This window comes from Panthera onca, chromosome E3 (assembly GCF_046562875.1).
Source record: "Panthera onca isolate mPanOnc1 chromosome E3, mPanOnc1 haplotype 2, whole genome shotgun sequence".
NCBI classification, from domain to species: domain Eukaryota; kingdom Metazoa; phylum Chordata; class Mammalia; order Carnivora; family Felidae; genus Panthera; species Panthera onca.
In genome coordinates this window covers 40,590,651-40,616,869 of record NC_138354.1, presented here as the reverse complement: position 1 = coordinate 40,616,869, position 26,219 = coordinate 40,590,651, and the positions used below count along the sequence as shown (strand labels likewise).

The window sequence follows — 26,219 nt, the reverse complement described above, 5'->3', positions numbered from 1 at the left end:
CTCCCTGCTGAGCGCTGGCTGCATGTGACACCCGGGTCTGGTTCCCAGCTGTGAGGGGGAGCCTGGGGGCTCCATGGGGTCCGAGGTGCAGCCGTCCTGTGAACGCACCTTCGGGCCTGGATGAGCCGCTTCACCAGTGTCATCTTGCTCTGCAGCTGAGCCAGCTTGGTCTCCTGGTCCAGGGGGCTCTTGGCCTTGGCCTTGGCCAGGCACTTGTAGGCCTCGGTCAGCGCCCCGTGGGCTTTGTCGTAGTTTTGGTATTCATCGATCTCCACCTGCAAGGAGGAGACCCGTCAGGGCCCGCAGGGGTCCACGAGCCGCCCCGGGGCGGGGGGGACCGGGGACCGGGCGGAGGGCGTGTACCTGGGCGCAGGCCTCGTAGAAGCTGGCCAGGAGGTCCAGGGCCCGCCCCTTGGTGTAGAAGCTGATGATGGTCTTCATGATCTCCGGCTCCTTCCTCCAGTCCAGGGACTGCAGGTAGTTGGCAGCCATGATGTAGATCTCCTTTTGCCTCGAGACGCCCGCAAAGAACACGATCTTCTCCGTGTCCCCCGACTTCAGCAGCGCTCTCATGGCCTAGACGGGGAAGCGCCAGGCAGGCTCGCGAGGATTTCACCACCAGAGGGAGCTCAGGGCTCCTTGGTCCCCGCAGGACGCAGGCAAGCCCGGGCAGGGAAAGTCGGTCGGGCTTAAACTCGCTTAAACTCGGGGCAAGCGGAGACGCGATTCGCGGGCACGTGGGTGCCACCCCGCCGGCGGGCGTGCTCACCTTGAGCTTGTTCCCCGCCTGCGTGTACTTCTTGGTGGCCAGGTGGTAGCTGCCCTGGCGCATGCAGCAGTTGGCGATCTGCTCCAGCAGCTGGCGCCGAGACTCTTCAGACAGGTCCTTGGAGTCCTTGGGCACGGTCATCTTCTCAGCCATCTCCTCGGTGATGGTCATGTTCTGCTCCAGGCAGAGCTGCAGGGCTTCGTGGTGCTGCAAGGCGCCGGGGGTGGGGGCGGGAGGGGCGGTCACCACGGGGCCCGAGGTGGCGGCTCACCACGCAGAGGCCGACGCTCAGCAGGGTGACTGTGTCATGCTATGCACTATGCAGGGCAAGGGGGGGGGGGCGGGGAGCCCCAGAGCACACTGTCCTGCTTGTGGGAGGAAAGAGAAGCCAGAAATTGATTTTCTTCCACGATTCTTCTCAAATTTTTAAGTTAAGGGTTTGAATTAATTTTCTTAAAAATTTAAGGGAAATTTTGTATCCTTCACTTGAGGGCAGGTCTTGGAGGAGATGCCACCTCTGTGGTTTGGATGGCTGAGCGGTGCTCCACCACAAGAGGACGCTGGCTCCTCGACGCCCCGCCCGCAGGTGCACACCTGCCTCGTCGCTGCCTGCCGGTGCGCTGTTGGGACTGATCCCGGGCCGGGACGGGCAGTGCCTGCCGCGTTCCTGTCCTGCCCGAGCACACCTGTGTCCCACAACAATCCAGGGGGTTTGCTTACCTTTTCACCTTCATGGGTGGAATCCAGGGCAAACGGGATCTCCGTGAGTTTTGATTTGTATTTCTCTTATTACAAACGAGGCTAAGAATCTGATGTTCTGGAACCACCCACATTTCCTTCCTTTTTTTTTTTTTTTAAGTTTACTTATTTATTTTGGGGGGGAGGGGAGAGAGAGAGAATCCGAGCCATCCGCAAGGAGCCTGACATGGGGCTCGAACTCACGACCCTGGGATCATGACCTGAGTTGAAATCAACAGTCAGATGCTTAACTGACAGAGCCACCCAGGCGTTCCCATCTACATTTCCTTCTTAAAAGAAACTGTCCACAATCTTTGTCCTTTCCTTGTGAGTTGCTGGTAAATTTCCTACTGTTTATAGGAACTCCATACATATTAGGAACAGGAGACTTTGGGATAGAGGTAGAACATATCTTTTCTCATTTTATTATTTATCTTTACTCTTTCATGGTGTTTTTTTCCATGTGTTATTTTCAAATTTATATTTGGTTACATCAATGAGTCTTTCCCATTGGGTTTTGAATCCTACTCAGAACACACCTTCTGTGTTTTCAGACCATACGAGACGTCCCGTGGCTTTCGGTGCTGGCTGCCGTTTCACTGGGACACTTAAATCGTAGACACATCTGGAACTTACTGGGACACAGGAGACGAAGAGGGTTTACTTGCGTGTTTTCCCAAGTGGCTGCCTCATTGCATCAACCCCTTTGAGCGGACGGTTCACCTTTTGCCCCCGGTTGTGAAGTGCTCCTCAGCACCTGCTAGATGTGCCTATGTAAATGGTTCTCCTTCTGGGTTTTCTAATATTTTCCACTGACCTGTAGGCCTGCTTGTGGACTCGACCTCAAGTGTTCTATCTCCGATGCATTTTACAATCTTGGGGCCTCGTCACCGCTTGTTAATCTTCTTCCAAATTTTCCCCGGCTGTTCTGGCTTATCTGGGTTTCACTGTGAAACTACAGAATCCACTTATCTGGCTAGAAAAAGCCCTGTGGTGTTTTTGCTGACTCAGATTAGGCCTGGGGCTGCCTTAGGGAGGGTGGACATGTGCATCTATCTGCTGGGTCTGGCCATGAACCCGGCACGTGCCTCTTACTTGGGCGAGAATTCTCGTGTCGCTCACCAGGGAGGCACGAAGCTACAAGCACAATTCTGGCTTCAGGAAGAAATAACTTCCAATTTGGACAGGCTGATTTCACATGGCTAACAGTTTTCTTCGTCTCCATTCAGTGGCTATCAGGGACAAGCCTTCTACTTAGAGTATGGCTGCAACACGCCTGAGAGTGCTCTCTATAAAACGCTACCAACAAGTGACGGTTAGGACGTGGCAGGATGGGAGCCCTGTGCACGGCTGCTGGCAATGAAAACTGGGGCAGCGGCTGTGGAAGACGGTCTGGAGGGTCCTCAAAAAACTAGAACCGAGTTACCAGATAGTCTGGTAATTCCGTTTCTGGGTAAATGCCTGCAGGAATTGAAAGCAGGGTTGAAGAGAGATTTGTACACCCGTGTTCACAGCAGCAGTATTCACAAGAGCCAAGAGGTGGAGGCGAGCCAGTGTCCGAGGGCAGGGAAACACGAGGCACTGCCTATGCGGAACGGAGTACTACTTGGCCTGAAAAAGGAAGGAGGTTTTGACACCTGCTACAGCACCGATGAACCTTGACGGTACGACACTCAGTGAAATAAACCGGACCCACAAGGGCAGATCCTGTATGATTCCACTTACGTGTGGTCTCCGGAGTCGTCAAATTCATAGACACAGGAGGTAGACGGCGGGTGCCGGGGCTAGGGGAGGATGGGCAGCTGGCATTTCAAGGGGACAGAGCTTCGGTTTTGCAAGATGAAAGGAGGTACGTGGAGGTTGCACCACAATGTCAACGCACTCGACACTCAGAAAGAGCAGGGCACCTGGGGGGCTCAGTCGCCTAAGTGTCTGACTCTTAGTTTCGGCTCAGGCCATTATCTCATGATTCGTGAGTTTGAGCCCCATGTTGGGCCCTGACAGCACGGAGCCTGCTTGGGATTCTCTCCTCCCTCTCTCTCTCTCTCTCTCTCTCTCTCTCTCTCTGCCCCTCCTGCGTGTGAATGCTCTCTCTCTCTCTCTCTCTCTCTCCCAAATAAATAAAGCTAAAAAACTTTTTAAACACACTTAGAAAATAGCTAAGATGCTAAATCCGATGTCATGTGTGTTTGCCGCACACACGGAAAGGACGAGCATGCCGCCCTGGTTACGACGTGAAGACTCACGAAGGGGCTGCACGGGTGAGCCCGTTCCCAGGCTCCAACACCCCCAGGACAGGCCAGAGCCACAGCCTCCTTGTGAAACCGTAACCATGAGAGACGGCAGAGCTACATCCACCGTGTCTGGAAAAGGTGGCCCCGGGCGCCTGAGTGGGCGCCACGCGGGGGCCCCAGGCCGTACCTTCTTTGCGGCCAGGAGCAGCTCCACCGCCTTCTCGTACTGATTGTGCTCAAGGAAGAAGTCCGAGCAGCGGGCCAGGAGGGCGGGGTCCGAACTCTCGTCCAGGTCCTCCGCTATGAGCTGCAGGGCCACAAACTGCTGGGTGGCGAAGGCCAGCTCCAGAGCCTTGGAGAAGTGGCCGGCCTGTGGATGGTGGGGCACTCTGAGCGGCCGCCCAGGCCCCAGGTCCCGAGAACGCCCGAGTGGCGCCCCCGGCACGGCGGCAGGCCCCGGGGTACCCGGCGCTGGCTCACCTTGTGGTACAGCATCACCGCCCTGTCCACGTGCTCGCCCTTGTCCTCGTAGTAGAGCGCCGCCTCCGTCATGTCCTCGGGGGAGCTCAGCAGGGCCAGGTTCATGAGCTGGTCGTCCAGGCCGTTCTCCTGCGGGGACGGGGTCGCCAGGGCCTCCTGTGCACTGTGCTGAGGGCGCCCGAGGAGCCCACCGCCCCTGCGCGGCACGCTGTTGGTCTACATGACTGTGGTTTCCAGTGTCGAATGTCTCCCCGGGTCCGCACACAGAATTCTGGGGGGGCTCCCTTCTCTGACACGAGGGCTCTCCAGGGTGGGCGGGGGCACTCTCGCCCACTCAGAATGTCCCTCCTTGCTGTGCACAGGCCCCAAGCGCCAAGCCAGCCCGAGTGCTCGCTTTTGCAAACACCGCCAAGGAGGCTGCGGCAGGCGGATGAGGGGCGGACGCTCCCCGCGCCCAGAGTGAGGCGGGCGTGGTGGAAACAGGCCGGGGTGGGGAATAGGGCCTCGCGATACAACTCTCTCCTCTTTCTGAAGTGACCTGGACGGAGCCTCCCACCTGCCCGGCTTTAGCCACCAGGGGCTGCACGCCGGCCGGCCGCCTACCTTGCACAGGCGGATGGCGTTGTTGAAGGCCTGTGCGCGCGCGTAGAAGTGCACTGCCTGCCTCACCTCCTCCTGACTCTCGTACTGGCGGGCCAGATGATAGGACGCGGCCCAGTTTCCGCTCTCATTTGCGATCTCAGCAGCCTGGAAAGAGAGCAGGGCGCCCTGGGGCCATGTCTCTGCCTCCCCACGCCCGGCAGGCCTGCCCCCTGCCCCCTCCGACCTTCTTTATTATTTTTTTTAATGATTATTTATTTTTGAGAGAGTGAGAGACGCAGAGAGTGAGCAGGGGAGGGGCAGAGAGAGAGAGGGAGACACAGAATCGGAAGCAGGCTCCAGGCTCCGAGCTGTCAGCACAGAGCCCGACGCGAGGCTGGACCCCACGAACCATGAGATCATGACCTGAGCCGAGACAGGAGGCTTGCCCGACTGAGCCCCCAGGCGCCCCAGAGGCATCTACCTTCTGGATGTTGCCCTGGAAGCAGTGGATGCGGACCAGGGAGAAGTAGTCCTGTGCCAGCTCGTAGTAGTGCAGCGCGGCATCCATCTCTGCCTGGCTCTCCAAGTACTGGGCCCACCACCTCCACAGGGTCCTGGGGGGAGCCCACGATCCCCTTCAGGGCCTGCACACCCTGGAAAGGAGCCCCGGGACCCCAGCGCCACCAGCAGCCAGGAGGGCGCAGCTCTGCAGGAGAGCACGGATGCCTCATGCTCCACGCCACCACCCCCCCCCCCCCCCCCCCCCCGCCACCCCGCCCGAGGGAAGCAGCGGCAGGATGCCCCTGGGCACCACGGCCAACCCTGCGTCTGCCCACCACCTGGCGGCGACACTCACTTGTCCTTCATCTTATTGACGTAGAGCTCCAGGGACTGTGGGTCCTCCGAGAGCATCCTGGGCACCTCGAAGCGGTGCGTGTCCGACTTCTCGTAGCTGCAAGGCCAGCGGGGCAGTGGCTCCTCCCGTGGTCTCAGCGCTGCCGGCGACCCCAGGCCCGGAGACCGGAGCCCAGCGCGAGACGCTCGGGGGCCTGAGGTTCTGACGAGACTGAGCTCCAGCTGCCCTGCGGAGCCTCCCACCCAGAAGGCTGCCACCTGCTCTGAGGCGGTGCCTCAGCCTACAAGCTTCTTCTGAGCGCCTCCAAGGCCCTCCCCGGGGCAGAGAATGAAGCAGGGGCATGCGGGCCCCTCCCGGCCCTCCCCGTGGGCCCTCGCTCACTGGCCGAGGGAGCAGGGGAACAGGGGCCCGCCCCGGCCCTCCCCGTGGGCCCTCGCTCACTGGCTGAGGGCCAGGCTGCGGTCGGCGCTGGCCTCCAGGTGCCTGGCGTAGTTGTAGTAGGTGGTGCGCAGGTGGATGCGGTCCCGCAGTTCCGCTGCCTCCACGGCCTTCTGCCACTGGTCGGACGCCTGGTACAGCTTGTTGAGGAGGTCGTAGCGGCCGCACTTCCGGTACAGCTGCTCGGCGTCCTCCTGGAGAGGGGAGAGTGAGCGTGGGCCCTCGGGCTCCAGGAAGCCTGCTGGTGTCCCCTGGGGGCGGCGATGCCCAGGCCAGCGTGGCAGTGTGTCCCGCGGGGAGAAAGCATCAGCCAGGAAGGCTGGGGGGCTGCCCCTGCATGCCGAGGAGGAGACCCCGCCTGCTGCACCATCCTGCGGACCCCAACCCCACCTGGCCTCCCAGGTGCATGACGGCCTGGGAGTTTCACGCACGTGCCTGAGACGGGGAGGACAGCGGCGGAGGACACAGGCCTCGGTGGTGCCTCAGGGGCCTCGCTCTGCTTTCTGGAGGAAGCTAGTGACCCAGACGAGCAGACGCCATGGCCTCCCCAGCGGGGCCAGCCGCAACCCTACCTCTGCCGCAGGGCAGCCCCCCCCACCCCCATCCGCCCGCCCTGGGGCTTTGCCGGACTCACCAGCATGCCCAGCTGTATGGCCAGCACGGCCACCCTGGCCTCCAGCTCTGGCTCCTGCTCGGCCTCGCGCAGCGCTCGGGCTCCGCGGGCGTGGCCCATGTTCCCCAGGCACACCTTGGCGACGTCCAGCCGCTGGGTCTTCACGCACATGCGGGCCATGTTCTCCCAGACTGCCTTGCTGTGCGGGGGACACGGCAGCCATGTCAGCTCGGAGCCCTCACGCCACCAGCCCCACAGAGACGCGTGCCGGATGGGCTTCCTCGGCACAGCGATACGGCAAACCGGGGCCCCGACTCCTCCCGGGGCTGAAGGCCACCTGCGTGTCCTCTGCAGCCGACAGGGCCAGGGACGTGCTCAGGACGTTTTCCTCCCTGCCTTGATGGCCTTCTGCTGTGCAAATGCTCCTCTGAAACACACCTGTCCATGCCCTCAGCTGGGCCGAGGAAGAAGGGAAAAGGCCGGTGGGGGGGGGGGGGGGGCGTAGAGCCTTCACACCCCAGCGGGCCTGGGGAAGGGGGTGCGGGGCCCCAAGCCTGATGGACTGAGGACCAGTGCACAATGCCCAGTGTGGGGTCGGAGGGCCCCTCACCTGGGCTGAATAGAGGCAGGGGTCCCAGCACATCCCCCGGACCCCATCCCTGTCCTCATGTCCACGGGCCCCCGTGACCCCACGCAGCCCCAGGGAGGGGAGGTTCGGAGGCATGGGTCCCACCCCCCACCTTAACCTTCCAGCAACCTCTCTCCTGCCGACAATGACCTGGGGCTCCTGCCCTCCCTGGGTCTAGAAACTTCTGCCTTGAGGTAGCTTCCCCCTCCCACCTTGGGAAACAATAGAATTCAGGGGTCCTGGCGCTGTGCACCCTGCACTCAGATCCTCTCTGCACAGCGCGGGCAAGGAGGGGGCGGCTGGGTCTGCGGCGCCCCTGGGGCCCCCGGCTGTGTGGTCAGTGCATCTAACCGCAGCCTTGCCTGTGAAGAGCGGGACTGCTGAGGAAGGGGGAGGGAGGGCACGCTGTCAGGGCAGAACCTCCCGTCAGCGGAGGCACGTGAGCACGTGGCCGGGGCTCCAGGAGGGCCGGCGGTGACCGGTGAGCCCGGTGGGCGCAGTCAGAGCTCAGGAGCTCTCTTTGGCTCACAGAACCGATGGAGTCGCTGCCCCTCCTCCGCCAGGCGGACGAGCCAGGGCTGCCACGAGGTACTGGATGGAAACAGGCTCCCCCTCCCTTCTGGACGTGTTCCACATCAGAGCCTTCTTTAATGTACTCTCCACCCGAGGCTGAGACCAGCGTGGGGGCGGGCCGGGGCCCGGGGTCCTCGTGTGTCCCCACCCTCTGCCGAGTTGTGAGCACAGATGGCTGCCATCTGCGTATGATGGAGGTGCAAAACCCAGAGAAGCAAAGGAACCCGGCGGCCCATCTCAGCTCTTTCCCGACTCGGTTTCCGGGGCACTCCTAGGCTACAGGGGTCCGGCAGGCCGTACGCACGAGCAGGGGACAAGCATGTGTTGGGAGGACAGCCCGAGCCCTGGCCGCGGGGCTGAGGCTGTGGGCCCGGCAGCCCCGCCACTGGCCTGCACGCAGGACCGGGGGCCCTGGGCTTTGGACAGCCGCCAGCCCGCTGCAGCTCCGCACTTCCTGTCGTCCCCGCCACGACGCGCTCACATCTGCACTTCATCAACATGAGAGATGCTGACGCCAAGGCACACGGGCCGCCTGCCGAGGGGCCTGGCCTCAAGACGGCCTCTCTTGGAAGAGCTGCTGGAACTGGCCCCCGAGGCCCCTCTTCTCGGGCCTGCCCCTCAGGCTTGCTGGGTTCACGGCCTCCCGGTGCACCCAGCAGCCCCGGCTTCGCCGCTCTTAGCTCCCGCCACAGTGCCCGGCGCAAGCAGCTCTGGGGCACAGGGAGGGCCCTTGGGGGTTTGGGTGCCCAGGGTGGGCCCCGCGGTTCCACGGGTGGCTGAGGAGGGTCCTCTGTGGGCAGGGCCAGACGGCCGATGGCCTGACAGGAGGACCCAGTGAGTGGCCTGGGCCTCCCTGCCTCACCTGGTAGAGGGGCTGGAGGGAGCTGACCCAGTAGCCACCAGAGTCCACCCTGGGAGAAGTGACTTAAATAAATGAGGGGGAGGGGACTGATCCCTTCTAAAAGAAGACGGGGGAGAGGTGCGTTGGCGAGGTGACCCCTGTACCATGCGCTCAGGGACTCGGAATTACACGCTCGTCCCAGACCTTGGAGAAGGGGGCCATAGGCGGAGGGCTAGGGGTGCCCCTGGAGGGCAGACAGGACCCTGCCCCCCCCCTCCCCCCCGCAGCCTCCGGGAGGCTGGAGCAGAGGCGCGAGAGAACACAGGCTAAGGAAAGAAGGCAGGTGGGAAGAAGTCAGCCGGCACGTTGGCTACAAAGGACACGTGCTGTGACACGAGCAAAGCCCATCAGGGACCCAAAGCACAGACGTTGTCTTGAGACTTATGATTCTCCAAGGACCTGCCCACCCCCCACCCCCCCCATCGCCTTTCAGGGACATAGGCTTGGTGGCGCGGGGCTCCTCGAGGCAGCAGGCACAGACCCCCCCCCCCCCAAGAATGGGATGCAAAGTCGGGGGGGCTGTGACTGTTCCCGCCATCCTGATGTGACAATCAGCGCAGCCTAAGCACTCGCCACGTTAAGACCATGCACGTGACCCCAGACAGACTTCTCTCCCTGGATCTGCTTTTATCAACGCTGGCGAGAAACTAAGTCTGATTTACATGACGGGTCACGTGGGGAAAGTCTGTGACTCCAGGTACCTGACCGTCCTTGAGACTGACGGCTTGAATGTACTTTCTGAACACAACGGTTACTAATCTCACGATTACCGCTTGCCATTGAATGAATTGTAAAACCGAACCCCCCTCCCCCTGCGCACACACACACAAGGGGCCGAGGCTTCCAGGGCACGAGGCCTGCTCGGTGTCAAAGTCGTTGGAACTCTCCAGAGCTCCAGAAGCGGGAGGCGAGCAGGGCACAGGCGTCCCAGGTGCCGACAGGGCCAAGCCGAGGGGACCGAGCCCGTCCCTTTCCAGGTTGTCGGGGCCCCTCTCGCAGGTATGTGGCCTCCTCTCCATAACGAGGGTGCCCGGTGCTGGCCGGGCAGCTAGTGAAGGCGGCAAGCAGCCAGAGGGGCCGGAGGGCTTTCCCCGCGCGACGTCCAGGGTACGTGTGTTTGTAGAGGGGGGCGCGGGCGCCTCTCTCTCTGTGCACAGCCGCTCCGGGGCCCCGGTCGGGCACGGGGTTCTCCAGTGGGGTGGCACGGCCTCCCCCGAGTGTCTGCACATGCAGAAGGGCTGCAGCCCCCTCGGCAGGGACGTGTCCTCTGCCCTCAGGCCCTGCTGGGCCACCTGCCCTGCACGTCCAGAAGCCCACCTTCTTGCACCTCCAGGACAATGCTCTGGCCCAGCAGGTCTGCAGGTGTGGCCCCGACCTAGGCAAAGGCCTGTGCCAGGAGGCCTCTCTACCACGCCCGGCCATTTCCTCCACCCGGGGAGGGGCACTGTGGGTTGCCGGTACCTACGCGCTGGGGGAACGGCCGGCAAGTCCCTAGAGCCGGTGACTGGCCACCAGAGCCCTGCCCGTCCTGAGCTGGGTGCAGATGTCCCCAGGCCCAGCGCAGGGGCTCATGCTCCGGGCGGTTATCTGCCGCCGTGGCTGCTTCGTGGTGCCCGAGTGCCAGGCTGGCGGGACCGTGGGCCTGCTCCGGGAGGGCAGGGGAGGAGGGCCCCGGGGCAGGGCTTCAGAAGCCCCCCGCTCTCCTCTCAGGAAACGTGTCCTGTCGGCATCTGGTTGCAGCAGCCTTGCCGCTCTTTGTTGCAGTTGGCTACGCCCTCCATCCAGCTCACAAAAAACAGCCTCAAAAACAACCATTTCCTCTCTGCCGAGGGGGGGACACACGCGCGCGCCGCACACACACAGACGCACAGGCACTTCCCCGCAGCAGGCCCTCTGCCTTCCAGGACCGGCTGTTCCGTGGCGGAGGCACAGGGCAGGGGCTCAGGCAGCCAGAGGCTGAAGCGCTCCGGCACAGCTGAACCGGCCCCGCTCGGAGCCCGGCTGCTGGGTTTGCTCCGAGGAGCTGGTTCTAGGGAGCCAGGCGGGACATACCCCCACGTCGCCGCCCGCCTCTCCGGTGGCTCACGGGGAGGAGAGGCCTAGCTTCTCAGGAAGACGGCGCACGCACCACTCTGGACTGTTGCTGGCGCCCCGGATCCCTCCCCGGGATGGGTGGAGAGGCTGGCTGCAGCTGGGGCCTGGCCCTGCTCCAGGTGCAGGAGGGAGGGTAAGGACGGGCCCAGGTGGGCTCACCGGCACCTGTCACATGGGCCTTCCAGACGCCTCTGAGAATGAGCGGTGATGTCCTCTAGCAGCCCCTAGCTGGTCTCGGCTCTCCCTGGCCACAGCGACTGACCGGGGCTGGGACTTTCTCCAGGACAAGCGGACGGCACCGGCAGTCGGCGATGACTGTTCAGAAACTGGTGGCCACGGCGGTGCTGGTGGCCCTGGTCTCTCTTGTCCTCAACAACGCGGCGGCCTTCACCCCCAACTGGGTGTACCAGACGCTGGAGGACGGGCGCAGGCGGAGCGTGGGGCTGTGGAAGTCCTGCTGGCTGGCAGATGGGACCCGGGGAGGGCCGAGCCCCGGGGCCCGGTTGGGGCCGGCAGACGCCAGAGACTGTGAGGCCCTGGGCTGGGGCTCCGAGGCGGCAGGCTTCCAGGAGGCTCGAGGCACCGTCAAACGTAAGTCTGCCGACTTCTCCGTCTCCTTTAGAACGGTCGGGGCACGTCGCGGGCATGGGGCGCACGTCTGGTGATAGGGACCCGGGCAAACCCCGAGCTCTGCGCCCACCCTCCAGGGGAGCCCCGGCCACAGTTCTGCTGAGCCAGACCTGACTCTGGCTCCTTTTGGGTGGAATTCTTGGGTGAGCATGGGGCTTTTCTCTGCCTTTATGCAAAGCTATGGGGCAGATACATTAACCAAATCAAGGAAAATACACTTCCCTTGATGGAAAATACAGATTGTTAGTGAGTGAAATAAGCAAGAAGCTTAAAAACACGGCTGAGTTCTGACTTCATTCTATGGATTGACAGAGTCGTTCAGGCAGCGACTCGGGTCAGATGGCAGACAGGACCTCTGGGAGGGGACCAGCCTGGGGGCAGGGAAGGGGCTCAGGACAGTGGCTCTGGAGAGCAGAGCCGCTCACGGGTTTGTCCCCGCCCCAGCTGGTGGCCCGCGGCCGGTCCGTTCACCACTCTGGAAGGTGGGAACAGGACTTTGACCGTGGGGTCAGGTTTGAGGGTAGGGGAGCAAAGGGCTCACAGGTGTAAGACACTTGTCACCTAATGTGTCACCTATGTGGTCACAGCGGCTGACAGGCAGAGGTCTTCCGGAGTGGACCCTGTGAAGCTGCTGCTGAGGGTCTAATTCCAAGATCAGCAGGAGACCGAACTTGAGCTGGTCCTTTAGAGAACGTGAGGCTTCGGTGGGGGTTTTGTAACTGCTCTCGGAGGGTGTCCCCAGAGTCCTCGTCGGTGACTACCCCCACCTGCCACGTGCTGGGGGCCCTGCCCGGCTCAGGGGCCGGGGTGGGGGTGGGGTCCCATTCCACAGGCAGAGACAGAGGCTGCAAGAGGCACGTGCCCCACCAAGGTCCCTGTGGGGAGGCCACGCCAGTTTTTCCGCTCTGAGCCCCTTCCTCTGGGTCTGGGGGTCTTCTGGCAGGGAGGGGCTGTGCCTGTCAGCCCCTCCCCCTCCATCACAAGCAGGAATTTCAAACTTTTCCGCAAGCTCTCAAAACTCAGTGCAGTTGAACTTGGGTGCCAGGAGACTGGCTGGCGGAGAGCAGGCCTCTTGGGTTCTGAGGTTGTCCTGGCCCACAGAGCACCCCTGGCCCAGAGGCAGCCCACATCACCCAGCCCCGGCCCGGGCCTCAAGCTCCAGCTGGTGCCCGCCCTGGGCGTCCAGACCCTCTGTCCCCTTGCCAAGGCCAGGAGGAGGATTTACGGGTTGGGACGTGCTCTGCCTCCAGACCCCCTTCCCACCCGGCCCAGCCGCCTGGATCCCCCGACAACCTGATCAGCAACTCCTAAGACTTCTAGGACATCCTCCCACGGGTACGGCATCTGTGGAGCTAATCCTTAACTGACACGAGTGTCAAATATTCGCCGCAAACGAGGGAAAGGCCACGGAAGCTTCTCGTGAGGGAGACTGAGCTGCTGACACGCTTCTCACCTGCCCCAGGGCGCGAGCGCAGGGCAGCAGGAGCGGCGACCAGGCAGACTGCGCGCTGCCTTGCGCTCCTGCGGGGGCTCTGGCACCTCATCTCCCGGCCCGCGCCCGCCACCCGTCACACCAGCACCTGGCGTGCGGCTCCGCTGGGCGCAGGGATGGGGTAGGAGGGAGCAGCGGCGCTCCGCCAGCACCTGCCAGCTCAGCCCCGAACACCTGCAGGCTCCGCGGTCGTCTCCGTCCGCGACAGGCAGGCGTGTGTGGTGTCAGGCCGGACTCAATCTGCTCCGAGCTCCTTTCTCGGGGCCCGAGAGACTTCAGACATTGAGGCAGGTGGGGCGATGGCGGACACGCTCGTCCGCTCTGCTCTGGGGGCCCCTGCGCGGCCCGGTAAGAGCCACTCTGCGCTCACGGAGCGAGCACGGCGAGGGACCACCCGCCATGACGGGTCAGGGGACCCCGCTGCAGGGTGTCCCAAGTGTGCCGGGTCGGGGACTCCGGGGCTGGCCCCCCATGCACACGGGGTCCCATCCTCCAGGACCATTGCTCGGGTGGCTTTCGTCCCCGTGAGGCGATGTGGGGACGCAGCGTCCCCGAGGTCCTCCCCTAGCTCCCACGGAGACCTCACAACCCAAGTCCCCGGCAGCGTGGCTCTCTGCGCGCGTTTCACAGCTCTGGATCCCAGGCATTCCGTCCAGCACCCTAGCCTTTTTCTGAAGCGAGGCGCAGCACGGGTAAACGTGTACGGCTCCGGGGCCCCAGGCGCAACTGTGCACATCACACTGCCCGGCCTCAGTCCCTCATGTCACATTTCTGCTGGGTGCCGCTGCCAGGCTATGCACGAGGTCACGTACCCCGGGCGTGGCGGACGCCTGCCGGGCAGGTCCCCCGCGGCTGGTCAGGGGAGTGGGCTCGGGCAGTCGCTGCTGTACCCTCTGGCCTACATCCTCACGTCCACGGGGGCAGAGGCTGAGGGGGTGGGGGCGGCACGGGGGCCGCGGGCAGTGCACTGGGACAGAGAGCTGGGGGCGGGCGAGCGGGAGGGCAGGGCCCTGGCTCCCGGGGCCATGCAGGCCACTCTCTGTGCACCTCCAGCCTTACCTCCCCCGGGTCTGGCTCTAAAACGGAGTGCCCGCTGTCCTGGGCTGTTAGTGCCCACCGTGTTTACCGCCCCTCGTCTCTGAGGTCACCCCCACCTCCCGCGTTCGACCGCCTTTTAGCGTGGAAGAAACTTGTGTGTGGTCACGTATCGGTACAAGTAACAGCAAAGAACACGGAGCGGGAAGACCCCCCCAGAGAGCATACGAAGAGCGGGGCCTCCACGGGAAGGGAGGCCGGCCAATCTTCCAGTGCACGGGAAGGACCCGCCTGGAACCCGTTCCGTCCGCACAGCAGGGCCCGTCTGGTCTCCTGCACGCACGTGTGGCCACTGGTCAGGCTGGCCGCGACTTGGGTTGTGCCCCGAAGACTGTGTGGGCAGCCAGGAAGGTTCGAGCAAATCGGCCTGAAGCCTGGCTCGCAGCCCGCGGGGGGAGGCGAGGAAGCGCGGGTGCCGGTGCCGGTGCCTCCCTCTGTACCAGGAGTTCCCACTCGCCGGGTCGGCCTCTGGCACCCCTGCCGTTTACTGGGTCAGAGGAGCGTCAGGCCTTCTAGCAACCGCAGGGACTTTTTTGAGGCGACTTTGAAACACACGGTGTGTGAGCTGTCAGCCCACAGGGCAAGAGAGCGGTGTCTTCTCTGTGGGAGGGCATAACCGGCCACGCTCACCGTCTACACAGCTCATCTACACGGCAAGCCAGGTCAAAGGCAGCTGCCGGCTCCGGAAGGTGTTCAGCCATGGGGACTGTCATCCTCCTGCGGCCCCTCCCTCCTCCTCTCCTTTCAGAAGCCTCTCTGCCCGCAGGGCCACCCTGACCGCTACAGCCCTGCCCGGGTCTGCGCTCAGGGACAACGGCAAGGAGGAAGCCACTGGACACACAGTGGGCAGGAGCGGCCGGCCCCGTGGCAGAAAGTAGCATAGTCTCTGTTCCCTCTGGGCTCCTCGGCTGCGAAATTTGAAGGCCCCCTGCCCACCCGTGGGCGAGTCACAGATACAACCGTGGGCTGGGGCCCGGTGGGGCCGGTCCTCTGCTCTCGTGGCGGGGGCTCCATGCGGTAGGGGTCCGACTTCACGGCGGGCGCACTCCTGCAGGCCGGCGCTCTGCTGCCCGGCACGTGGGAGGTCTCTCCACGGGCCTCTCGAGGCAGCACCGCAGCCCTGACCCCGTCTGTGGTGCATCCCCCGTGCGTCTGGCTCCCGGGCCTGGGGCGCGAGGGGAGTGGAGAGCTAGGAGCCAGGGAGAGAGGGCCGTGGGGCTCCGGGCACACGTGGAGTCCCGACCTGAGCTGACCACCTGTCTCCCCCTGTCGTTCTCACAGTGCAGTTTGACATGATGCGCGCCTGCAACCTGGTGGCCACAGCGGCACTCGCTGCGGGTCAGCTCACCTTCGTCCTGGGTCTGACGGGCCTGCCCCTGATGTCGCCCGATTCACAGTGCTGGGAGGAGGCCATGGCCGCCGCGTTCCAGCTGGCGAGTAAGTAGCCTCGGGCCCTGGGCAGGCAGAGCGACTGCACCCTCAGCTCGTGGGGGGCTGGTGGGCCCACTGTGGCCTTCTCCTGTCACCACAACCCCTGTGGGTCACCCTCTGGCCCGTCGCTGGGGCGGAAATGACACAAAAACACGCATGGGGAAGTGAAGACGCAGGAAGCATCCGGATGGATATTTCTGTTCATTCCTGAGCTCTTGCCTTTTTCCATTTTAACACCGGCTGCTGAGGCTCTAGAGTGACCTGCTCTGCTTCCCACAGTCTGGGACCACGCAGCCGGTGTGGCTGGTGGTCTGGGCTCACGGTCCTCCCACAACAGTGCAGCAGCCTGGCACGGGCAGGGTGAGAGCCCCCACCCGAGCCCACGCCTCTGCCTTCCCCGCTCACATTGTGCCAGCGGGGAGATCTGGGCAAGCTCGTGGTTCCGGCCTGGCTCAGCTACAGGCCCTTTTTCGTGAGCAGCAAAAAGCAGAGAGGACACCAGTGTCCGAGCACACGCGCCGTGTCCTGGCACCCACGCCCACCGCCCGTGCCGCCACGGGAGCGGGCCGGGAGGCCGCAGAGTGGCGAGGCCTTAGGGGCGGCTGTCGGGGGTAGCAGGACAGGGAGGGTGCGGACGCACCCGTGGTCCTGAAAAGCTGAGAGGGGTGGTGGGAGTCGTAAATGAGGAGTGCGACTCTTCTGGGAGGTTCCACGCAGGTAGCCACGGAAGCTGTCCAGGTGACCCCGGTGAGTAGAGGGGCTTCTCTGCTGGTGTGCCCTCGGCTCTGGCCGCCGGCTCAGTTTTCCTGATCACCGAGACCTGGGGGCAGTTCAGGTCCCCCGTTGCCTGCTGGGGAAAGCACGATCGCGGTCCGAAGCGGGGACGGCGTGGCCAGGGTGTGGGGACGTTATAGCCGACCCGCTTGCCTCTCCTGCCAGCAGAGAACTGCAGCACGCCCCAAAGTTGAAGGTACAGTTCCAACAAACCCGGCGAAAGAAACGGCAGGAAGTCTGAAGTGAATCATTCCGGGAATAATGGCCCCCGGCCCTTATCTTTCTGGAGAGGGAAGCTGACCAACTGGCAGGAATTCACACGCTGCGAGTGACCCGGGTGGGAATCGGGAATTGGAAACAGGCCTTCCTGCGCCTTTTCATAGAAGGCGGGTGGTCCTGGGCCGGTCACTTCCCCACGGCCCCGTCACCCACAGGGCCTGGGAGCACAGAGGGCCGACCAGACGGCTTCCAGGAAGGAGTCGCCTTGGGGCAGGGGTGCCGGACATGCACACCGGCTCTGCCACCCGCAATCCGTGGGGGTCGGGGCAAACCGCCAGCCCACCGGCCCCTCTGTCTGCCCCCAGCAGGCTGGTCTTGAGAATTAAAGAGGCAGGTGGGCTGGGATGTCTGATCACCTCGGCCTCTTTGCCTCGTCCACGGCTGTGGGTAGAAACACAGACATCCCAAAGGACGGTGGCCGTTCAGAAAACTACCCCTCTGCCCTCTGCTGACCTTAGGGCCGTAAGGCAGAAACGGGGTCCTTGGCCTCGTGGAGACTGCCCCCCCCATCACAGGGAGCTTATCTGAAATTCCACCCCTCCCAGAAGGAAGTGGAAGATTAGGAACAGACATTCAGTGACAACCTAGCAAAGAAAGGAACAGATCTGGATCCTGGAAGTAACTCCCTACAGCAGCCCAAACGGACCACGGCATCTTTTATTAGAATTACGGGAGAGAAATGGCAGGTTTGGCGTCGAATGGTCGGCTCACTTCCTGCGAGCCCTCACTTCAGAGCAAGACAGTGTTGTTTCCAGATAACACAGTTTTGAAAAGGCAGCCCGGGGGCCCCGTTAGGTAAACCTGGCTGCCTGGCGGCAGCCCAGGCCGCCCCGCGGCCTGTCCTGCCTGTGGGGCAGGCGCTCTCTCTCCCGGGCGTTTCCAGACCGTGGGGCCGCCGCGCACAGACCATCACACAGGCGGAGGCCGCCGGGAAGAGCCAGGAGCGCCGAGGGGCGCTGGGGCCCCTCCTGCCCCTGCAGGCGTCTCCTGGTGGCGCCCTGCCCTCACCCCCACAGGTCTGTTTTGCCCAAAAAGGAAATGCACTTGGCCGTGTTTAGACTTGTTTCATTGACAAACAGTACAGAATGCAGCCGTGTGCCTTTCTGCCACCACGCTGCTAATTTTAGAGTTAGGTTTTTTCCTGTGCTCTGGTCTGCTTTAAACAGTCAGGGAGAGACTGAAGGGCGCCGGGATATCCTGTCCCAGGAGGGGAAATGCCTGCTGGTACCTGTTATGCAAGCGAACCTTCAGTCCCCAGTGCCGGGGCCAGAGGGTGGGCAGCAGGGAGAGATGGTGCAGGCGAGTCTGCGGGGCGGCGGGGCGAGCTGGACCGCGCAGGGGCCGAACTCCCTTCCCGCCCGCCCCTCTGTCCCTCACACCTGCTCCAGCTGCCACACGGGAGGTTCCCGCCTCCTGGTAGAACTTTCCACGTGTAATTCTAATTTGCTTTAGAGTTGGAAACGCTCCTTTCTGTCCCTTATTCCACCTCCGCCCACAAGTTGAACATCCCCGTGTGGCCTCCACGTGCTTCCTGTGACAACAGCTCCCATGGGGGCTGTGGCAGCCTGGCGGACCCCATCCCAGGGTGAACAGCCGCCATGGGCGGCCCCCTGCTACGGCCACGTGCCCATACAGGCTCCCGGCAGCTGGCTCTGCTGACCCTTCCTTCCCCTGTCCTTTATTCTCTCGCTTGTCCGTGTCTGGTCTCCCTGCTCGTGTGCATGAAACGCACGGTCATCCTGGTCTGATGATCGCAGGCAGGTGGCCGTCGGACCCTGCATCAGACACCTAAGCGACACCCGAAGCAAGACAGTCGAGGGCGACTTCGGCAGGCGGCCTGCCCGGCGGGCGCGTCACGGGGAGGCTCCTTTGCTCTGGAGGGCTCCTGAGCATACCGGGGCTTTTCCTGGGGCGTCGAGGTGCTGCACCAGGCTCCGAGGCCCTGGATGAGCCACCTCACCCTGTGCTCTCGGGCAGCCGGGACCCAAGGTGCAGGCTCAGCCACACCTGCCGCTGTGATTACCCTGACCTCCAACCTCGTGTCCGCTGGGGATGCCACAGGGCAGCATCGTCAGGGCTCCTGGGTCAGCCGAAGACTCCCCCCGGAGCCCGGCGTGCGTGCCAGAGCAGCCAGCACCGGGGAGGGGAGTCTCCTCCTTGCCAGAACACTGGTGGCTCCGAACTTTCCTAAGTTGACCCCACCTATGGCTTGTGAGGTGCCAGTGGCCTCCGGGCTCCAGCTGCCGTGCGGGAACCAACCAAATCTGTCCCCAGGCGGATTATTTCCAGGTGGGACACTCTCACGGCTATTCAGGGCTCTGTTCCTCAGTCGAGCTGCACCTTTGAAGGGCAACTCCCTGGTCGTCGCGGAAGTGGTCTCAGAGCACCGTGGCCGCAGGTGCACATTCAGGCTGGCGTCGGGGTCCCACGCGGCTGGCCTCCCTGCAATAACTGCATTGAGCTCTCCTGGGGGTGAGGCCCCAGTCCCGAGAGCCCTCGGCTAGCAGTCTCTGCTTCTTGTCTTGCCTGATGATGCGGTGGGGGACCCAAGGACTAGGCCGCTCATCTGTTCCCTCCTCCACACCCCTCCCTCACCCCCACTGCTCACCGGAGAGCATGTGCGGCACCTCCCAGCCCCTCCGGAGACCGGGAAGTCCTCCCGCGCTGCAGCAAGGGCCCCGACGGCCGACCCGGGCTGGGCCCACTGTGTCGGGGACGCCCAGGGGCGCTGAGGAAAACTCCAGTCCCTCTGTGATGTCCCGGCATGGGGCCCGTAGTCCAGGCGTCCCACTTCCCTGGCTTTGGGTCCACTGGTGACAAATCGACTGTGGTGTAAGGCTTCTCCTCCGTCTCAAGCGTCCGTGACTTTGTATGCAGTGTTTGATGTGACTCCTGGTTTATGATTTATCAGCTTTGATCCTAAGTGGCCCCTCATCTCCACGTCTGCAGAATCTCAGTCCGGCCTCCTCGTCTGTCATTCGAGAGGCCCTGCAGCTTTTTCAGACCGAGGGCTTTCCGTACAGCACAATCCCACCACGAAACGCTGTAGTTTGAGGACAGATGAACAACCGACTCGCACAGGCCAGTGTTCTGCGTTGTGCTGAACCCCTTCATGACAGCACCAGGCTGTCCTCGGGACCCCTGTCCAGTGACTCCTCACGTCCTCTGGGCCGCTGACGAGCAGCCCCGAGCTCACAGGCTTGTGCTCTGTCCCTTGGCACTGCATAGAGTGCAGGGTCCCTGCACACGTGTCCCGACCAGTGGACGCCAACCTTCACCAGCCCGCTCCTCCTCCAGACGCGAAGCCTCCGCAACTCCAGCGGGACGACCCTGGGAGCAGAATCGTGGCGGAACTTCCTGGGCCCCGCGTCTCTGGCTTCCTCTCTCTGCTTCTGGAAATCAGCATTTTTTTTTTTTCTTGGGATGGCAAAATTTACACGCACACTGAGCACCCCGTGCCCGTGAGAATGCTGATGTCGTCGGTCCTGGCGGCTCGTGAGCTGGTGGGGATTCTGCCATCCGTAGGCTCGGGGATCCTCTCGTAGGAATATATGACTTTTTGTTTTTCACGAAGAACAGGGCTTGGCTGGGTCTGGACAGAGTGCTCTTCTGTCTTTGGCCCCTGCCTCCACAGCGCTGGTCTGCACCCCAACCACATCCTGCGTTTGTCGCTCACTTCCACGTCCTCTGGGGGCCTCGGCGCCCTCAGCCCTGGCATGCCAGGCGTCGCGTGGGAGCTGCAGCTCCGTGGAAGGGTGACCGGACCCGCCGAACCTTCAGCTCTTCCTTTCCCAGAATCCCTCCCTCTAGGAAGGAGCGTGTGGACCCCGTCACTCTGCTGTTCACAGAAGCTGGGACATCCCAGCTGCGGCCGTGCCGAGACGGGCCATGTGCTCTTGGTCCGGGAACGCTCTCCCTGGAAGCCGTCACGACACCTAAGTCGCAGGCACCACGGGGCAGGCGTGCTGTGTGAAGGTTCGGGGTTCAGCTGCACGGTCTCTCCTTACGCCACCTGCGTGTGCTCGACAGTCACTCCAACAGGAAGGCCCTGTGACAGGCACCGCAGCCCTCGGAAGCAGGCAGGAAGGAAGCGAGGGGAAAGGGACGCCGTGCAGGCCGAGCTGTGATTCGCAGCGCCCGCGTGGCCGGCTCACAGGAAGCGGCTGTTTGCTTTGGAAACAGATTCGCGAGAAAGGAACTGACTCCGCATGCAGAATTCAGGCTGTGCTCACACTCGCCCCTTTTGTGTGTTTCTGGACAGACGTGACCGTCGCTGACAAGTCCTGGGAGAGCCGCCTCCAGGACACTCCCAGGGGGTCTCCACACCACGTGCTAGAGCCGGGAAACCCGTGGTTTGAGGCCGGCGGGGCCGGGGCTCCTTCCCACTGCCGGGCCCCTTGCCCCGCAGGAGAACTTCATGAAGGGCCACGTGCCTAATGTGCCCCATCCTTTCCACTGCCGACACAGGGCACACAGGACGTCCCCGTGTCTGTGCTGTTCGCACCGCCCCCGGGGACCCAGACGGGGTCACCTGTCCTCGCGCCACCAGACCGAACATCCCCCCGCGTGGCTCGGGCGCTTCTCGCGGCTCTGTGCTTGCACCGCTGTTCTGGCAGGTTCTTTGCATCTTCCCGCTTGAGGAGAGGCTTTTCTAAAGTCATTTTTTTTTTTTTCAACGTTTTTTTTTTTTTTTTTTTTTTTTTTATTTATTTTTTTGGGACAGAGAGAGACAGAGCATGAACAGGGGAGGGGCAGAGAGAGAGGGAGACACAGAATCGGAAACAGGCTCCAGGCTCCGAGCCATCGGCCCAGAGCCCGACGCGGGGCTCGAACTCACGGACCGCGAGATCGTGACCTGGCTGAAGTCGGAGGCTTAACCGACTGCGCCACCCAGGCGCCCCTCTAAAGTCATTTTTTAATGTTGGGGAGTCAAGCTCTTCTCTGACCACACGTGTTCTGAGTTGAACTTTACATAGGATGAGTCATGTCAACGCAGATTTTTAAACTGGTTTTCACGATAGATTCCCCCCCCTTCTCCTAGAAAAAAGAGCGAAGTAAGGTGCAGCCTCTGAACCAAGCCAGACAGGGGAGACGCACCGCAGACTGTGCTCGAAACCCGCCCGGTGCCGCCTACCGCCGGCCGGACTCTAAGATTCCGTCCGGCAGGCTCCACGTTGACACGGAGCCGCCACCTCTGTCACCCACGACTGCGGGACGTGGGCGCCACGCGCGGCTCGTTGGTGCACCTGTGAACTCTTGTTCTTTACTCTGTCCTCCCCCGCCCGTTCCTTCATCTCCAACATGACAAACGGTACTCGTCACTGGAGGCGGCTCCACACCGTGACGCCAGAATCTGAGCATCGTGTGGGCCGCACGGCCCCAGGGAGGGGGGGCAAGAAACAGACTCGGACGGCAACGGGAGACAGCGACCCTGCTTTCAGAAATACCCGACGCTCGTCTTGAGAAAATAAGCAACAATACATTTCAGTAACCCCGTGAGGCCGGCCAGTGTGGGCCCGAGGGACACCCGCCACTCGGGGCTCCGATGGCGCGTGGGTGCCGGGTGGGGGTCGGAAGCCGGCGGCCGCTCCGCCCACACGCATCGGGGACGGGTCCCATGAGTCAGGGTCTTCAGTGCCTGGAGGTGCCCCGTCCACAGGTGGCCACCCTCCGGGAGGGTCTGTGCCGGCTCGTGCCTGCTTCCCCGGCGCAGTGTTCCCCGACCTGCACTCACCGTGCTGGGCCAGGGCGCACCTCCCTGGTTAGCCCGACAAGAGCGCCGCTTCGGCTCCGCGAGGACGCATCAAGCCTCCGCACGGCACACACGTGTGGAAACCGGCACAGGGGGCAGAGTGGGAACTGGCACGTCCCGCCGTGGCTCCAACGCTGAGAGACGCCATCGCGGCTAAAGGGCCCTGTCCCTCCGACGGGCTTGGGTGCTATAAAGTCGCTCTTTGTCACGCCTCCTTCCCAGAGGCCCACGCTGCATTTAATTCCGCACCACGGGATCTAGTTGGTTTGTCTCAAATAATTCACTCCGTAAGTGATTCCTGGAAGGCCCTCCAGGAGGCCTCCCGCCAGCCCAGGGGTGACAGTGGGGGACAGGCCGGGCGTCCAGGCTGAGCTCTGAGCACAGTCTTCCTCCCCAGGGCTGGGCCGGCACGGGCCGGCTGAGCCAGCAAAGGCCCGGAGAGGCTGGAACCCGGGTTCCCGGAGGAGTGAAAAGAGGCCAGCGTGGCTGCAGCCTGACAGAGGGTGGAGGGAGAGACCCGAGGCCTGGCAAAGGCGGGCGGCCCAGGCACCCGCATCTGAGTGACAGGCGCCTTCTCCCTTCCGGCGCCGGTGAGCTAGGGGGCCTGGATCCTTCCGGCTCAGGGCCAGCTCTGCACCGGTCTGTCCCGAAATGTCTCACAACGGACTTCACAGACCCGTCCTTACTCTTCAGTGCTGTCGGCTGACCCCAGTCAGCCGCGGAGCTGGGGAGGGGCTGTCCACCCCCACAAATGATGCTGCAGAACCGGGGCTCAGGCCGCAGAGCAGAGGTTTACAGACATTCCTATAAGCAGCACAAGGATGCCGGACGCCGGCAACGGGCGGGCACAGACTTGGACCGCGGCGGCCATTCGGGTGAACCCCTTCCCACCCGCTGGGGTGCCCTCTGCTCGGCCTGGCTCCCTACAGAAGGCTCCCGCCTGCCCTGTGGGAGCACCCGTCCCGGTGCCTCCTGGGTGACCTCAGGCACGACCCTGTGCGTTCGCCTGCTCTCCCGGTGCTCCCTGCTTGCCCCATCCTGCCGGGCCTTGTGGAGAATGGTGCACAAGGAGCTCCCTTCGCCGGCAGAAAATGCCCGAAGACACAGAGAACTGAGGGGCACACACCAAGTGTTTTCATTGTCATGGCACAAAACACAGACTCGAACTCCTTTCCCCGACAACACAAAACTTGGGGCCACAGAACGACGAGCAAGGGATACACTCTTCACCGGGAGAGAGAAACACCAGAAGATTCTTTCTGTCAGTGTGCATGACAAAGAGAAATAGTTATTTTTAACAGAAAGGAAGTATCCAGAAGCTTTCTGTGTATAAAAAGCTCTCCTAAGTACTGCAGAGAATTAACAGAGATTAGTCACCGCCGCTATTGTTTAGCACATGACTGGGGTGGATCAATGTTTAATTCATGCTTTCTGGAAGGTGCAGCGATAATGACACCGTGCTGCTTGTGAAAGCTGGCTCCCCGCTACCCCTGCCCCCGTCCTGCACTAATTTATAAGTTTCCAGAACCATGAGCTGGCACCACTGCGGCTCAGCTCCGGGGCCACGGGGGTCGTGCAGGGTCTGGTTTCCTGAGGAAAGCAGGGGAGGCTGTGGGGGACGGAGGGACCACAGGAACAGACGGACGGATGTCACAGCACAGGGCGGGGGAGGGACCGCAGCGGGAGGCTGGCCTGGCCAGAGCTCAGGGCGGGGGACACGGGCGAGTCCGGCAGGCGCCCAGGGTTCCGTCCGGATCACTGTTAAGAAGCTCTGTCCTCGTCAGGTGCTTTGGGTTCCAAGACACGGCTTCCCCTAGGTCGCCACAGCAGAGGTGTGGTGAGAGCCACCCAGGCCCCTGCTTCTGCCCAGCCCTCCCTGCCCTCTCCAGCCACGCCAGCCACTCCGGCCACGGCTCCGGCTCGGCATCACGCCTCCTTGTGGCCGCATCCGGCGCCTCCTGAGGGGTCGGAGACCCATACAAGGAGTGGCGGGGCCTCTCCTTCGTGCCCGTAGGGGCTCCCGGCCCGGACTCAGCCCTGAACTCTATCGAACACCAGTGTCCTGTTATCCTAGGCGGCAGGCCCCAGGCACGAAACCCGCGTTTCCCTGAGGCAAGCGCCGATAAACTGGGAGAGTAAGGGACGCCTTACTTTCGAATGGAGCATTTCTGCAAGCCGGGAGCAGCTCACGCAGAGGAAATGGCTCGGCCCTGCTGGACCAAAGGGAGAGTGTGCCGGGACCAGGCAGCTTTCTCGCGGGGCCCCCGGAAACTGTTCCGTGCCAGGATTAGACGGCCCCCCAAAGGTCATAAAGGCCCACAGAGGCCAATGAAAAGCGGCTCCACGCTGAAGCGTGGCACACAAAGGGGCGACGGCCCACAGGGGGAGCAGGGGCTGCGTGTCCGCAGGGCTCTACAGACCGAGCGGCCGGTCCTGCCCCGGCTCCACACAGGCCTTTCTGAACTCTCCTCTCTCGCTTGCAGGTTTCGTCCTGGTCATCGGGCTGGTGACGTTCTACAGAATCGGCCCGTACACCAGCCTGTCCTGGTCTTGCTACCTGGACATTGGTGCCTGCCTCCTGGCCACCCTGGCAGCCGCCATGCTCATCTGGAACATCCTTCACCGGAGAGAGGACTGCATCGCGCCCCGGGTGATCGTCATCAGCCGCTCCCTGACCGCGCGGCTCCGCCGCGGGCTGGACAACGAGTACGTGGAGTCACCGTGCTGAGGGCCGCCGGGGGACACCTGCTCAGGACCTTCTCCACTATAACCAAACAGCGTAGACGCCGCAGGGCTGTCCGTGCGGGCCATCCGTAGGGTTTCCCATATATACACGTACGACCCACAGCTACGTTTACTACGTTACACATAAGCATATTACGTGGTTATATACCGCCTGCGCCACGCTCCTGACGCGCCCACCGCTGGGCTTCACTGTCTGCACGTTCCGGGAGGAGAGCAGCTCCTCAGGGGCAAGGACGGCAGCCAGCTCACTCTGCGCCTCAGTCTAGGATTAATTTATTCTCTATCTGCTGAGGGGTGGGTCCTCAGTCACATTTACTTTGGTAAAGCAGACTACCCGGGAAGATTCTCCAGAACGGTCCGTGATCTTCCTCGAGTGACTTAGAATTTACAACCAGATGGCTACGGTTTTATGATAGGACTGTGTCAGTAATGTCCGTTTTGCTCCTGATTATTTTTCTAAGTTAAAATAAAATGCAAACTTCCCACCACTGCCTAAAACTCGTGTTTTATCCATCACGCTGCCACGCGGGTGAAAAGAATTTGGTCTGGCCTTGTGGCATTTTGTGGGCCGGCAGGAAGAGAAGGCTTGAAACATTTTTAAAGGCCCGGTGGGAAGACACCCGTGGGTCGCTCAGGCCCTTACACTCCTGCTCCACCAAGGGCCTGCAGACGAACACTGTGGTAAGACAGATCCACTGGCAGGGTAAGAGGGGGAAACGTTTATTTGTTTAAGAAAATTCAGAGAGACCGCTTTACTCTTTTCCCCTATAAAAATCTTCAACCTAGCTTCAGCCAAATTCTGGGTGCTCTACAGATGCCTTCGTGACACGACACTGATTCCAAATGACACTGGTCCTGAATCGGGAGGAGGTGAGTCAGCTGTTACTTCCCAGGCCAAACGGAAAACACTGAAGAGTTGCACTTGAGGGGTTCAACACCAGCCCTCACCCTCCAGAACCCCGGATGCCTGTCCACATCTGTCAGGACAGAGTGCCCACCGCACCCACCTGGACGCTTCCTGTGCACTGAAATGCTTGGCCCTGCGCCACCTGGCCGCAGTGATCCCCAGGAAGCTGACACTGGGGCCCGCGGGTAGCACACCAAGCCAGGGTCAG

General features: G+C 62.5%; 2 protein-coding genes and 1 non-coding gene across 11 annotated transcripts in view; 2 read left to right on the top strand and 1 right to left on the bottom strand.

Annotated features, from left to right (window-relative positions):
- Positions 1 to 26,219, bottom strand: part of IFT140 (intraflagellar transport 140) — a 75,322-nt gene that overhangs the window by 6,237 nt on the left and 42,866 nt on the right. For all 9 annotated transcript variants that reach the window (XR_014136372.1, XM_081791763.1, XM_081791760.1 and 6 more), the window contains 10 exons: positions 6,732 to 6,909; positions 6,101 to 6,291; positions 5,660 to 5,755; positions 5,285 to 5,417; positions 4,825 to 4,968; positions 4,222 to 4,350; positions 3,929 to 4,111; positions 770 to 976; positions 364 to 576; positions 109 to 275 (listed from right to left, as the gene is read on the bottom strand). Coding sequence is in view for 8 of the 9 variants with exons in the window: in XM_081791763.1 (XP_081647889.1) it covers positions 109 to 275; positions 364 to 576; positions 770 to 976; positions 3,929 to 4,111; positions 4,222 to 4,350; positions 4,825 to 4,968; positions 5,285 to 5,417; positions 5,660 to 5,755; positions 6,101 to 6,291; positions 6,732 to 6,909 (1,641 nt within the window). In the remaining variant the exon portion in view is untranslated. The remainder of the gene's footprint in view (positions 1 to 108; positions 276 to 363; positions 577 to 769; positions 977 to 3,928; positions 4,112 to 4,221; positions 4,351 to 4,824; positions 4,969 to 5,284; positions 5,418 to 5,659; positions 5,756 to 6,100; positions 6,292 to 6,731; positions 6,910 to 26,219) is intronic.
- Positions 9,332 to 9,460, top strand: LOC132689826 (small nucleolar RNA SNORA72). The gene has a single exon (XR_009615172.1). It is a non-coding gene; the product is annotated as a small nucleolar RNA SNORA72 (small nucleolar RNA).
- On the top strand, positions 10,316 to 25,589 carry TMEM204 (transmembrane protein 204). The gene is made up of 3 exons (XM_060648028.3): positions 10,316 to 11,497; positions 15,405 to 15,560; positions 24,843 to 25,589. The coding sequence occupies exons 1-3, from the start codon at positions 11,218 to 11,220 to the stop codon at positions 25,085 to 25,087; spliced, it is 681 nt and encodes a 226-aa protein (XP_060504011.1). The 5' UTR covers positions 10,316 to 11,217; the 3' UTR covers positions 25,088 to 25,589.